At 36.2% G+C, this 15,327-nt stretch overlaps 1 protein-coding gene across 4 annotated transcripts; it reads left to right on the forward strand.

Annotated features, from left to right (window-relative positions):
* The first annotated feature begins 1,787 nt into the window (after nt 1-1,787).
* On the forward strand, nt 1,788-13,279 carry LOC139133258 (protein CREG1-like). Of its 4 annotated transcripts, none has more exons than XM_070699776.1 (6): nt 1,820-1,926; nt 2,075-2,097; nt 2,274-2,356; nt 9,220-9,315; nt 9,989-10,265; nt 11,550-13,279. In XM_070699776.1, the coding sequence occupies exons 3-6, from the start codon at nt 2,297-2,299 to the stop codon at nt 11,750-11,752; spliced, it is 636 nt and encodes a 211-aa protein (XP_070555877.1). In that variant the 5' UTR covers nt 1,820-1,926; nt 2,075-2,097; nt 2,274-2,296; the 3' UTR covers nt 11,753-13,279. The 4 variants fall into 4 exon arrangements, with proteins under 4 accessions (XP_070555874.1, XP_070555877.1, XP_070555878.1 ...); XM_070699775.1 differs by having other exon boundaries at nt 1,826-1,976; nt 2,073-2,097; XM_070699773.1 differs by lacking the exon at nt 2,075-2,097 and having other exon boundaries at nt 1,788-1,981; nt 2,251-2,356.
* Nucleotides 13,280-15,327: the final 2,048 nt, after the last annotated feature.

The following is a 15,327-nucleotide window of genomic DNA, read 5'->3' on the forward strand; positions in this document are numbered from 1 at the left end:
CAATTTTGTATGAGTGAAAATTATATTGAGTATTGTTACATTATTATCAAAATAATAAAATCTATGAAAGGTATCATATTGTGTGTTGTCATAATTCCAGTGTTATTTGTCAATCATACATAAATCATGATATCATACGTAAAGGATTATGACTTCTTTCACATTCTGTAATTCATTTTCGGGTGATTTGACCAATTGATAAATCACTACCATCAGTATTCTATTAATTGTATATTCGTTATCAGCTATCGAACTGCCAACTGTCGGTTTGTGTAACACACAAGTAAAATTATCAAATAAATAGCGAATAGTATGGAGGATGATTCCTTGTTAAAGATAAAATGAGAATGTGAAACAAATATGGCTGATGTCCATCAATGAGACATAGATGTAACAAAATAGGCACAACTTTTGTCAGTATATTAGAGTTTAAGGACAAGACCACATACTAACTTTCTCAGACTTTTAACTCGTGATGAAGGGGTAAAAGATATACTACACATTTGCTGTACAATCGGGCCAATGCTGATTTACCAGCTGATCTCCATGTAGTGTAAAGCAAGACGTGCAGTGTTTCATCCAGATAGAGGGGTTCCCCCTCTGTTGACATGTTGGCATTTGTCAGGGGAGCGAGGCCCTCCCCATGAAATGGTGCTAGTTACACCTTAGAGATACAAGTAGAACACATGAACTGGTGAAATCACCCCTGTAAATGTTCTGGTAAAGGGGGAATCCCCCTGATGATGCCATCCTGGATGAAACATTGTACAAGCTGCAGTATATGCTTCTTTGACAACATCATTCCAACCCGGTATTGAATGATAGTGCTTTTGGTTTTCTTGAATTGAATACATCATCACTTGCCTTGGTCAATGCATTACAAATTGAGTTACAAGTTGAATAATATGATGACGAAAGAGCCTAGCCAGCTCTCTGTAAAAGACAGATATCGGCCACATTAAAGAGGTACTTCATATACGGTACAAGCGATGGGTTGGGTCATCAACAATCAGGCCTACAATACACGATTTTCATCATTATGCAGCGGCCTTTCAGAACGACTACCATAGAAAACTTTGGTCATACTTTAAACACACACATATGTACACATAAACACATACACATACATACATACATACATACATACATACATACATACATACATACACTCTTTAGAAATTACAGTGCTCAATGTTGAAGCAGAGCATTATAAATTATTACACAAATTACTTCAAGAACAAAGTAATGATATCAGATAAACTTAATGGCAATAAGTATGCATGAAACTTAAGTAACAGATATAATTACTTTGTACTTGAAGTAATTTGTATTATATATATATATATATATATATGAAACACACGCATTTCTATGGTAACATTTTGCAGTAAAAGGGGGCTCGGACAACGCTATATAAAATATTTTTGCATCACTGTTTTGTCGACCATGATCTGGCTAACCGGCTTTACCGCGGCCCTCTCTCGAAAAATTGAACTCCTCGACACTCTTTAACTGCGTATTTCAATCGCCGACGACTACGTTTAAATGCTCGTTTCTAAACAAAATATACATTTCACATAGCCTGATTTCCATGATTTCCTATATATTGCCTCCCGCCGGTTTGATTATAAACGATACGTACGTACAGAGAGCATACAGAGGGCCTTCGTCGCAATGCGGAAGTGCAATGTACGTGACCTGTCAAAATTTTCCCACATGACAGTCTCCGGGTGCGCGCGAACTCCATAAGTGGACTAGTTGGTTGCACAACGCGCAACGCACGAGTCATTGCGCAACTTGACCTATGACCACTTGCACTCTGGAAACCTCAGTCACGCAGTCACGAGACATACAGCACCCACTGAGCACACTAAAGTGATGTGATCGTGCGGTACAGGGAGTCATTAGCCGTGTGTGCAGCCACAGGTACATCGTCGAGCGGATTTTTAGTTTTGGGTGCTGTACGAGAAGGCTAAACTTTGTAATGAAAATACTTGCAAGTGGTTCCTTTCGACTAGCGAATTTTGCTGTGCGCCATATTGACTCGAGATATTGTTTCATTGTTGTTTTGCAGGATAATAGTAATTGTAAACGTAGGTACATCGTCGAGCGGATTTTTAGTTTTAGGTGCATGCAGTACGATAAGGCTAAAGGTTTGTAATGAAAATATTTGCAAGTGGTTCCTTTCGACTGGCGAATTTTGCTGTGCGCCATATTGACTCGAGATATTGTTTCATTGTTGTTTTGCAGGATAATAGTAACTGTAAACGTAGGATCTCATCGTCCGAACACGAATATGTTTTGGATATCAGCGGTCGCTATCCTCATTGGGATTTGCTCAGCAGTCGAAGTTCAGGTTTGTGTGAAACGTTCTACGTAATCTGCATGGCTGTAAACATGTACCCTACCCAACCATACACTATATAGCGGTCTCGCTTTTCAATTTCAGTGTACAATGAATACAGTATAACCAAGCAAAAGTTTTTACAATTGTTCATTTTAACCTCTTCTCACTTCGGCTGTGCCACAATCATTGAATCAACCCCTAGTATCCTGGCAGTATAAGTATAACCATAAGCTTATACTGTAGCAATCTGCTGTAAACAGCTACGCCTACAGGCTACAAGTTCACCACATCCATTGTCCGCTCGACCCACGGCTTGTTCAGGCCACAGTGCTTTTATAATGAATATTCATTGACAACGTTTCATCTAGGGTGATGGAGTGATCCACCCTCTGTTGACATGTCGACACCCCCAAAAGCAATTTGTCAAGGGGGGGGGGGGAACCAGTGCCTCATGAAATTACGTCAGTCATAGCTGCAATAATTGTAGCCCTTGGTTGGTATGTCACACCTCAAATAACATAAAAAGAACACAGAAAGTGGAGTTGAGTCGCCCTCCAAAAATCTTGCTAACAGGGACAATCCGCCTCTTGATGCCATCCTTGATGAAACACTGTGATATTCAAAAGTTGATTACAGCATATAATGTACAATATACTGCAGTATACTGTATACATACTGCATTCATGAAGCATGCTTTTAGAAAGTGTAGTCCATATTATTTACGAAGAAAAAATGAGATTTATTAAGACCGTGGATTTATTATGTCCTTGTATCAAACAATGAAGGAGATTTTAAAGCTATCCTAATACATATTTATGTTATGGTGAACTTGAATGGAAATCATGTGATTTGTAGAGAGTTCACTGTATTAGCAAAATTATATTAATAATAATCTTTATTTTGAGAACTTGCTAATATTGAAAACATGAAAAACTAGCAAAATTAGGTGATTTTGGTAGTTTTGGGGAGGTTTTGAAAATAATGCCAATTTTTGCAAACATTTGTGGACAGCAAACTTTTAACAACGATGGAATCATGTGAGTTCTAGGTACTTTGAGCAAACTGACTCGACAAAGGGGTGTGACAGTGTGATCGCACCTCTGATGGGTGTGCGATCAGACCTCTGACCTTCACCACTGCTAATGAGCTGGAGGTGTTGTCATCTACATTGTACAGATTACATTGTATGCAAATGTAATCACATGTTAACTGAGTTCAAACCTACTTTCATTTACAAAATTGCAGCTGTTCAAAAAAGAAAAATTGACAGATTTTGCTGATGCTGGAAATTGATGTTGTTTTATCATGTCACATGCACTTGACAAGCAATTTGTGAGTTGCCATGAAGATAAGCTAAATGTCACATGCATACATAGAGAGCTGCATTTCTGTGTCTTCTGTGTCTTTGTATGTCTGCATACATACAAGCAGCAGCATTCAGATCTGCAGGTAGTATGCTTCCACCACATGATTTAAAAGATGAAATTTGTGTGTAGGCAAAATATTTGCAGAGTTAGGCAAAATTCACACTTCTGCCCGGGTCTGCTAGGTCAATGAACTTTTGTATTGCTTGGACGGTGATTATTTTGTAAGAGAATTATTAATGGTATCCGCTGTTTTTTAAGGACTAATCAGTCATAAGTGAAAAAAAGAACTGTTCACAATGGCTTACTGTTACAATGCAACATTAAATACCATTTAATGTTCAATGACTATAAGCCTTGGATGTCTTTTTTTTTAAATCCATACTATAACCTTTGTTCTTACCAAGGTCAGCTTTTGACCTTATCACTTGCTGACAATTCTCAGAAATTAGATGTTTTATAAGACGACCACGTTGGCGTTTACTACGGAAAGAGTGTTCTACAAGAACATTTTGTTTTAAGCGATTAATCTTCCTGTTACAGTTTTAATATTCTCACACAGGCACAAAGCATCACATGCTGGCAACACATGACCCAAAAATTTGTACGCACAATAAGTAACCGATGTTACGTAGTGCATGGAGGTAGTGGTATGTCTTACCCCTGTAATATAGGGAAAAGTGATCATTGTTTCATCTAAACAAGTTGAAGGGGTTATTCACTCTTTGTTGACATGTTGGTAAACGGCAATTTGTCGGGGGGAGGGAGGGGGGGGGGAGACCAGTGCCCTATGAAATTACATGAGTCACACCTCAGTAATATGAAAAGAACACACAAATGGGGTCGAATCCCCTCCAAAATTCTTCCTTGGAAGGGAATTCTTTGTGATGCCGTCCTTGATGAAACACTGTAATATTCAAAACTTGGTTACAGCATTGATGTAATGTACAATATACTGCAGTATACTGTGTATATACTACATTCATGAAGCATGCTTTTAGAAAGTGTAATCTGTATTATTTATTAAGAACAAATGAGATTTATTAATGTCCTTGACTCTAACAATGAAGATTTTAAAATTAAAGTTATCCTAATACATATTTATATTACTGGTGAACTTGAATGGAAATCATGTGATTTGCGGAGAGTTCAATGTATTAATAATAATAATCTGTATTTTAAGTACTTGCTCATATTGAAAATGTAGCAAAATAAGGTAATTTTCATACAGTTTTTCTTTTTTTGAGAATAATGTCAATATTTGCAAACATTTGTGGACAACAAACTTTGACCAACAATAGAATCAGGTGAGTTCTTGGTACTTTGAGCAAGCTGACTCGACAAAGGGGTGTGACAGTGTGATCTGATCGTTGTACGATCAGACCTCTGACCTTCACCACTGCTAATGAGCTGGAGGTGTTGTCATCTACATTGTACAGATTACATTGTATGCAAATGTAATCACATGTTAACTGGGTTCAAATCTACTTTCATTTAAAAAATGCAGCTGTTCCAAAACGAAATTGAGAGATTTTGCTCATGCTGAAGTTGACGTTATTGTCGTGTAACGTGTACATGTACTTGACAAGCAATGTGTGAGGATAGTTGTCCTGAAAATGAGCTATGCGTCAAGTGCATGTAGAGTGCTGTAGATCTCTGTCTCATACATGCAAGCAGCAGCATTCAGATCTGTAGGTAGTATGCTTCCACCACATGATTTAAAAGACGAAATTTGTGTACAGTTAGGCGAAATTCATGCAGAGTTAAAGGCTAAAATTCACACTTCTACCTGGGTCTGCTAGGTCAATGAACTTTTGTATTGCTTGGACAGTGATTATTTTAGTAAGGCTTATTACTGGTATCTGCTGGTTTTTTAGGGAATAATCAGTCATACATGTAAGTAAAAAGGAAGTGTTCACGGTGGCTTACTGTTACAATGCAACATTGCAGTACCCTGAATGGGTGGTTTTGTCCTTTTCATCAAACTCTGGAAAATGAATGTTAAAGTATTTGCAGGGTTGTAGAAAATAGCCGGCAGCCGGTAAAAACAACTTACTGTCAGCTAAAAAATTTGCCAGCTGTGAAAAGTTAGTTTTTCTTAGTAAAAAACCATGACATTTTGTGCAAATTTTTTGTGCACATACACTACTTGTAACCGTCTGTACTTTTATCTGTGTCACCTGTAACCAATGTGTTTTGCATCCCTTATTTGCAATATTCAAATGTTTACAGCTATGAGAACACGCAAACAGGGCATGCGGTGTTAGACAATGCAGAGCAAATCAGTTAACGTGTCTGTTGGGCCAGCAGCAGGTTTCTATTTCCTTTTTATCACATTGCATTCTTTTGTAATCATGACTACACTGTACAGTACATGTAATCTATATGTATTAACCATCCAAGGCCTTTATAGTATTTGTGAGATTATGATATGTTAGATATGATATAAATTTTTTTTATATATTTTCAACATTATATTATATATATATATATATATATATATATATATATATATATATATATATATATATATATATATATATATATGTATATGTTATTACCCAATATTGCCTGTTCCATATATATATATATATATATATATATATATATATATATATATATATATATATATATATATATATATATATATATATATATATATATATATATATATATATATATATATATTTTTTACATACAGTGTATATGTTATTACCCAATATCGCCTGTTCCTGTGTCGTATCAGCATGAGTGTCATTTGTGCTGTGTCAGACATGAGACAAAGTCGAGTGTCTGATGCAGCACAAATGACATGAATGTTGATACAATGCAAGGCACCGGTGATATTGGGTTATAACCGATTTATCATATACATGTACCTATGCCCAGGATTTTTCTAATACTTACAAAAAACTTTAAATTTTGAGGCTTTACCTCATTACGCCATGTGCACAAATATCGAAATATTTGTGTGAACAGCCTTCATTCATAAACTACGGAAGAAGTCAACATCACACGTAACATCGCTGCAAGTCCTCCATTATCTCAATGAATCCCAAGAAGAAAGACACCGGGATTTAAAAGTCTTAGTACCAGTACAGGGGGAACTTTTTAAGTTGCAATATGCCATGACAATTTTGACTGATCAAAAACTCTCCTTTGCTTTAAATCTCTCTTGATTTCAATCGTGCTCAATCATCGTACGGCATGGAGATTTATCATGTCAACAGGCATCGCACGCATGACATCGCTGTCATGCCACCCACTCACTACCTCTTCGGAGGTAGACTTTGCCATACCCCGTGCGAACAGCAAGAACGTTTGCTAGAGCTTGTCTAAAAATATAAGAACTTTAACAGAAAAACCATGGGGAAACATTACAAGACTCAGCATGTTACTTCCATATTTAGCAACCCAAAATATCCGTGCTCCTTAAAGCCCTTCAAATTTTCACATTGGCGACATTGCTTCGCAGGCGGAGAGCAGCAGCCATTTTGTTTGTTTACATTGTTTACCATCAAATTGCGAATGTAGTTCTGGAACACTCCAAAACTGATGACGTTTATCATGCATATCTGGAAGTGGACCATGAAATATCACGGCTGATATTTTACGGTAAACGTCACTAGGATGAGGCGATATTGGCATGGGTATATGATATATATATATATATATATATATATATATATATATATATATATATATATATATATATATATACTGTTTTTATATATACGTATATTGATAAAATATATGTATATATTTTTATCAATATACATGTATATGAACAGTATATATATATATATATACTGTTTATAAATATGTATATTGATAAAAATATAATATATATTGTGTGTGTGTGTGGGTGTGTGTGTAATTCGGTACATGTTTGTTACAAGAAAGTTAGGACTGAAAGGGTTAAAAGTAAACAAGTGAGATTAATTAGTGTCTCACATGCCAGTTTCACCTTACCAATTGTTAGTTTCACCCTACCACATGTCAGTTTCACCCTACCACATGTAATTCCAACAAGTACACATCTATTAAAAGGTTTAAAGATCAATATCGTAGATGCAAACAAAGAGTGCCGATAAACCCTTGAATCAATAACCTGTGTAGACATGCCAACAAAACATTGTCAATTATTTGCCAGCCTGTGTCTGCTGTAATGTTTGTTACAAGTCCTGAGCTGTTTGCGTAACGGCATAGTTGACACATTCTAGAACCAAATTCCCATTCTTCAGAGACTATGAAAATCATAGAGACTAGAAGGGCAGATCGTCCATGTAGCGACACAAACACGAAGTGTCTGTTACCGACTACCAAAGACTATGAACAATAGTAAAGAATGAGCTACAAAATCACTATCAGTTTTAAGTTGAAGGTAGAATAAGTCTGTGCCTTTGTATAAATACTATAAAAATAGTAGAAAGTGAGCAACCAGCTGAAAGTTAGTCGAGGAGACCTTTACCGCATATCATTTGCATCTCATTGTCGGCTACATGAACTGTGTGCCACTAGAAGACCTGTCGCTGAATATATATGTACACCCAGTTGTGCTTATTCATGATGTGAATTTTCAACATTATGGAATTATGTTGATATCTCAGTCTCGAATGAGAACAATGTCTTGGCATGATGTATCATGGGCTGTTACGTTTGCTGCACACACAGGCTAGATTTCGACTGGCATGGTATTGAATTTAGTTTTCAAAAATTTCGCTAAAAATATTTCACCTAGGAGTTAAGTTGCTGCATTAACCCTTTCACCCCCAGTTCCCTGTGTACAGGTCCAACTTTACCATAGGAAAAGAATGGATTTGGGACAAACCATGGTGGTGAAAGGGTTTTAAGGGCCAGCAATGCTAATTTTTAATGATCTTTGCATAAGTTTTATTTTGTATGTCCATCGCCAGTCTGTCCTCTTCCAAGGAATGTTGAAAACCCCACTATTTAGCCTTTCAATATAGAGTCTATGTCTGTAAAATGCACTGTTAGTGTTTACGTTTGAATTCTAGTCCGGACCAGAATTCACCTGTCAACAATAACAATGTTTACACATGTTCAGGCTGAGTTGAAAACCTGGATACTGCATCAACATGCTTTGGAGAGAGAACAAGAAGTTACATTGTTGATGTTAAAAATAAAATTATTGAAAAAATCATCAAAAGTTAGCATTACTGGCCATTTCAAGAAGTGCAAAGTGTACCGATGTAGGTTGAATCATACACACACTGTAGATTTCAACACCGCCACTGGCAATACATAATATACAATACATATATATATATATATATATATATATATATATATATATATATATATATATATATATATATATATATAACGGGGGTATATGTGTGATACGATAATTCTCTGTATTTGATGAATGTTTGATAAATCTCCTTGCGATGACAGTCTATTGATAGAGAGGTTCCATAGAAAAGCGAATTACTTATATAGATTTACATCCATTCATATTCATTCATATGTTCTCCTTTGACTCAGGAAAGTTATCATGTCATGAAAGCAGCCACCTATTCTGTAGGGGACAGACCTCCGTACATGGAATATGCAGCCAGGGCAAGGTACATGGTTCATAGGGTAAGTGTACAGGCAAAGTCCAAGGTCAACTGTCCAAAGAATTGAAACCCTCCAGTTCAATCATGTTTAAGCTTACAAAATGGAAAAGTACAAGACAAATTTTATCAAATAATGTGAAAAAAACTTTTATTCCTGTACAGTAAAGTAAACACAAGTTATTTGAAATTATTCAAGGTTGGTTTTGATGTTGATGACATTATCTGCAGCACTAAAACTATTACCGCTGAAATTCTCTGTTAGCAGTGTGGTGCATGGAGGCATGAAGAGCGCCCTCACATGACACCCTTTCAGTCTATACACCAGCATGTCAGGATAACTGACTTGCTCAGATCTTAACAATCCATATTTCATTACCTTTATAGGTTAAGAAGATAGGTTTTCAAATTTGCATAATCTTCCAGACTTGCTACATATTGACAATTGAAATCAGTATAATGAATTTCATATATTAAAAGGATAGGGTACACTCCTAGAAAGCCCTGAATGTCCTTGAACCTCAAAGCTTCCTTTAAATTACTGAAAAACTCCTTGAGAAATGAAATTGAGTCCTTGAAATTTCTTAGAAAATTGATAATCCATTCATAATTTTCAAAAATATAGAGGATTAGTTGAGATCGATACACATACAAGAGGGAAAATTATTTCACCTTGAGTGATGTGGTATTTCTTACAGGCTGACTGGGCAATCATAAACACAGTATCCATCCAGCCTGGAATGCTGGGATTTCCGTTTGGTAACATACTGTCTATAAGTGATGGGCTGGTGGACAACAGTACAGGCATTCCGTATGTCTACCTGACCAGATTTGATGTCTCTGTGCAAGACTTCAGCGTGAACAACAATGTCACAATGACCTTCACTGAGAATGAGTTTCCGGACATCAACGAATGCAAACCTGGCAAAATTTCAGACCCAGAAAGCCCTCTGTGCTCACGGCTTATCTTGATAGGTAGGTTTTCTTCCTGAAACAAACAAACAAATGAGATTTTCAATTCAAAATCGTACAGTACAGGTTGTGTGACCTACAGGCTGTGTGACCTGCAGCTGGACTTTCACAGATGTACACTGCAATTGATTATCCTCTGTGCGTGGGACAATTTCCGTTGTCAGGATGCGTTTGCATTCAGATTCTTTAACACGACTGATATGAATATCACCGTGCATGATTGTTCATTACAACTCGGACTTCGTTGTGTTTGGCCAAGATAAATCTAAAGTTCTCTAAATCACCCCACATGTATGTTCTAGAGGGGCAATGTGTTAGTGACTTTTTCTAGCCTGTTTGTCATATGAATTGGGAGAAAAAATGCAACTAGGTGTTTTGAATAGATAGAAAATGCAGCTGATGTTTTTTGTCAGCATGTAATATGCTCCTCTACGCAAATGTTTACAGATTATGAGTAGAGTATTTTGCTCGGTGACATATATTTCTGATTGATAAGTATTTCTGAAGGCTATATGAAACAGTGCCATCTCTTGTTAAATTTTTCATCTGTAATCGGCTCTGTATTCACTGAGTATTGAACACTCTTTTCAGGATGTTGGAAAGTCTGACCCCTGTAACAAATTACATAGATTCCAAACACTGTAAGTTCTTATCAGAATGAAATTTGTACAAGGTAGCATTTGATTTTGTTTCTTTCTATTTAACCCTTTACGTGCTTAATTTTTCCCACCAAAATTTTAGTGCAACATTTTACCAATTTTTATGAACTTTTGTGTATTGTTGTGATAATTTTGGAGCAAATAGACAGCACATTTAATTAGTTACAGTTTTTAATCAAAATTTTAGCAAAAATCTGACGAATTTTGACCGCAATATATTTTGTAAAGGTGACAAAAATTGGCTTTGGTGCTCAAAGGTTTAAACAAAATATTACAAACCATTGTGTTCTTTAGTTTTGAAAGCACACCACACCAGTCTATGCTCTGACAAAGATGAATAAGTGGACTTGAACCTCTAAGTGCTGTCATTTTTCCCGCCAAAATTTGGGTTCAACATTTGAGTTATTTGTACAAAAGTAATTTTTTAAGTAATTTTAGGCAAAATGGACACAATTCCTCATCGGCTACAACTTTTGACCAAAATTTTTCAAAAATTTCAGGAGACTGTTTTCTTGGTGCTATTTTATAAAGGTGACAAAAATGACTTCGGCATTTACTGGGTTAAATTTAGAAAGTGTCGCTTTGTACAGAATATACTGACTGCTGTTTGGTCATTTGCATCGTACAGGATCTATGGCCAACATTACTGACGCCACGGAGCTGGAGTTTGCTAAGAAAGTATTATTCACCCGGCACCCTTACATGACTGACTGGCCAGCGACTCACGAATTCCGTTGCATGAAGATGATAGTAAAGGGAGCGTGGATCATTGATTTCTTCGGTGGTGGAGTGACCATTAGTGCTGAAGATTACTTCAAAGCCAAGCCATGAAATGGATAGCAAGCACAACAGAGATGGGTCGCAGATGAAAACTGATATATATTCAAGGTGCAAATTGGCATGAATCATCTGAAAAAACAATGATCGAATTTCATTACTCGGATGTGTATCTATGTGCTGATATGCTTTAACAAAATGACAGATCAAATTGCAAGGAGAAATAAGGTGCTATAAGGTCTTGGGTTTAATTTAAGGAGAAGTTACAATAAGTAATGACACATATGAACACAACTAGTAAGTTGTTAAGTAATATGAATCAATGTCCGAATGAACTGTCAAAGCTTGCCACAAACCAGGGAATCAGAGCACCGCCCTCTAGTGTTTAGTCTAGCAACAAACAATTGTCAGACCTGCATTGCTCTCCTGCTGTGGGGAGAGAGGGCAGTGTTCTGATCACAGACAGGCATCACTTCAGACATGACCAATTTTTACTTGAAATAGTCATTGAAATAAATTTTACCATGGCAGATTAAGGTTTAATAACTAAACTTAATAAAAATACCGGTAACTAAGCTAAAAGTAAAATTGAATAGCACACGTCCAGTATATTGACTCTTTGAAACACTAGAGTGAATGCACGAAATGCAACGTTAAATTCCAATTTCCTTGTATTGAAGGATATTCTAATAAGCAAAGTGTCCCGATTTCATGTCTATCTGTCTGATTTGTTCTTTTTCAACTTTGGAGAATGCAGTCATTGAATTGTGTTCTTTGATCTTGGTGAAAACAAATCCATAGGTTGTTTTACAAGGACTCTGACCTGACCCTGTACGGATGCCGGCATCCTATAGGCAGACACGGAGTATTTTAGTCAAGAGATTGTTTTTAAGTTGGATGTATTTGGAATTAATAGAGAATGCCCTTTCTCTTGCAAATATATCTTTCAGGCAAATTATGACAGAATAAGTACAAAATGCACTTTTATAAAAGTGGCCTATTTTTTCGGAAAAGGAAAAACTTCAATTATTAGAAAGCAAATTATCATATGGCACCAGACCAATTTTGGAGAACTTAGTCACTGAGTTGTGTTCTTTTATATTGGTGAAAACCGATCCATAATATATTTTACAAGGACTTTGACCTGACCCTGTACGGATGCCGGCATCCTATAGGCAGGCACAGAGTATTTAAAGCAAGAGACTTATTAAGGTAGATGTATTTGGAATTTACAGAGAATGCTATTTCTCTTGCAAATATATCTTTCAGGCAAATCATTACAGGATAATCAATAAACGCACTTCTGTAAAAGTGGCTCATTTTTTCGCAAAAGGAAAAACTTGAATTATCAGAAAGCAACTTGTCATATGGTGCCAGAAAGATATATTTGCTATTGTTTTAAATTGATCCAACACTTTAGAATCTACTGTTTTGTACTGATTTTCCAGACCACCAATTTAACCAGCAATAAAAAAATATTGGCATTGCATTTTATATTTACGTTTTTTCTGGTGAAGATTTGCAGATTATTGCAGGGGAATTGTTTTGCAACATTTACTCAGTATAAAAGAGAGCACTGTCCTCTTGTCTCTCTCTGATTGTGTGTGTGTCGGTGTGTGTGTGTGTGGGTGGATGAGTTGGTGTGTGCCACATGAACTACATGAGTATGAAGTCGATAATAAACAGCAATAACCTTTCATTATAAGAGAGATGGGTCAAGCAAGTGATGAAAAAGTCTGGGAAGAGCAATGTGAGATTATAAAGTGTTACAAAAGTTCACGAAATATTACTTGTGTAAGGAAGGCTTTGTCTGTTGGTCGTTTATCAGGAATGCTATTGCAGGGATTTATCAATATAGAGTTTCCTGGCTCCCCAGTTGTGTTGATCAGACATGAGCCTACCTTTCAACCCCCCTGCACCTCGGGGACAGATATTTGGACTCTCAAACTTTTACAATTCTTTTCTGATGTACCATTTGTGGGGGTTCATTTTAAAGCTCTTGGTGTAAGAAAACGTTTCACTGGCTTAGTTTTTCAAAATTTATAAAATTTATTTTTCTCCATAGAGTTAACATAGGAATGGCAGCCATTTTGAATTTTAAATATCCGTATAAAAGCTAGGGTTATTGTTTCTCTAATACCAAACTTTGCACCATGACCTCCAATTTTTTCTTGATTTTGAGAGAGAATGGTTGAAAGATTCCTTAAGGAAAGTTTGAGCAAAAGTTTTAGTCTTTCATCTTCAAGGCGCAAGGACTTCTCCAGGGCATACTCAGAAAATTCTGAAAGGGAAGTTTTGTGCCAGTTTTACAAAACTATCGAAACACCTCCTCGTCCCAATCATGACTTGGTAACAACATCTGTTAGACTTTGAAAGGTCTACTAGACTGCTACACATGGAATGAAATCCTCTTATACAAGTGTATTTCCTTGTATCTGAAGATATTCTAAAAACAAAACCCAGGCCATAGAATCGTATGATGGAATACCACATTTCATAAAGAAAATGGTTCTTGGCAAAGAGCTTAAAGAGGAATATGGCATTGTAATATTGGTGTTCATATTGATGCCCGTACAGCATGATAATATTTGAGGTTGAACGCCCCTGGGGGGCAGATATTTGTACTCAAAATTTTTAACAATTGTTTTCTGATCTGTTACTTGTGGGGGCTCATTTTAAAGCTCCTGGAGAAACAAATATTGTTATCGGCTTAGTTTTTCGAAAATCCAAAATTCCAAACCATTCTTACATTGGACTCTAACTTTGAAGTTATATCATCAATTCTTATCCCATATTATCAGATATAACATGTCATGCATCGTCTACTTCAACACCCTTCTAATGTTACTCTAACTTTAAAGTTTGACGATATTATCGATTTTATCCGATATTATTCGATAAAACAACATGTCGGGGATCGACCACTTCCCCATCCTATTAAAAATATTAGAAGGGGGGAATTGGCCTGTTCGCCACATGCTGTTTCATCGGAAAACATCGGATAAAATCAATAATATCGTCTAATCTCTAAATTAAATATTGCGATTTTTTTCTCTGAGTCTCCACTCATATTATATGGCGCGACAACTACAATTTATTGAAAGGCACCTTGTCTATCATCTTTAATAGTGCATAACAAAAAACAAAGGCACATAAAGGAAATTCCAGACAGAGATTTGAAGGGTATTACCAAGGCTTGTCAATGCACAAATTTCAACCGGAAATTGTGCAGCGTGTTCGCTAAAGGGAGTTACTGTTACTAAAGAAAATGTAATAAAACACTTTAAATACAAAAAAAACAAAAAAAACCCCGATTTTTGGAATGCTCAGCAAAACTTTAGTCACACGACTATTACGCAAATAATGATTTGTGTTCTGTGCACGGTCGGCTTTCCTAATATCAGGGCTTTTAGAAAATGTATAATTTATTAGGGTTTGAGACTTCTACAACTGAGAAAAAAATAAAAACCTTAAAGTGCCTGTAAGTATTGTTTACAAAGTCTGAGTATGAATATGCAGCAGAGATACGTTTCAGCTATAAAGTTACGATACTTTGAGTTGTTCATCTTATTATTCATATTCACGGGCATGTAAACAAACCATTTCTGTGTATTTGTTGTCAGTCACGC

Source organism: Ptychodera flava, chromosome 5 (assembly GCF_041260155.1).
Source record: "Ptychodera flava strain L36383 chromosome 5, AS_Pfla_20210202, whole genome shotgun sequence".
Lineage (NCBI taxonomy): Eukaryota > Metazoa > Hemichordata > Enteropneusta > Ptychoderidae > Ptychodera > Ptychodera flava.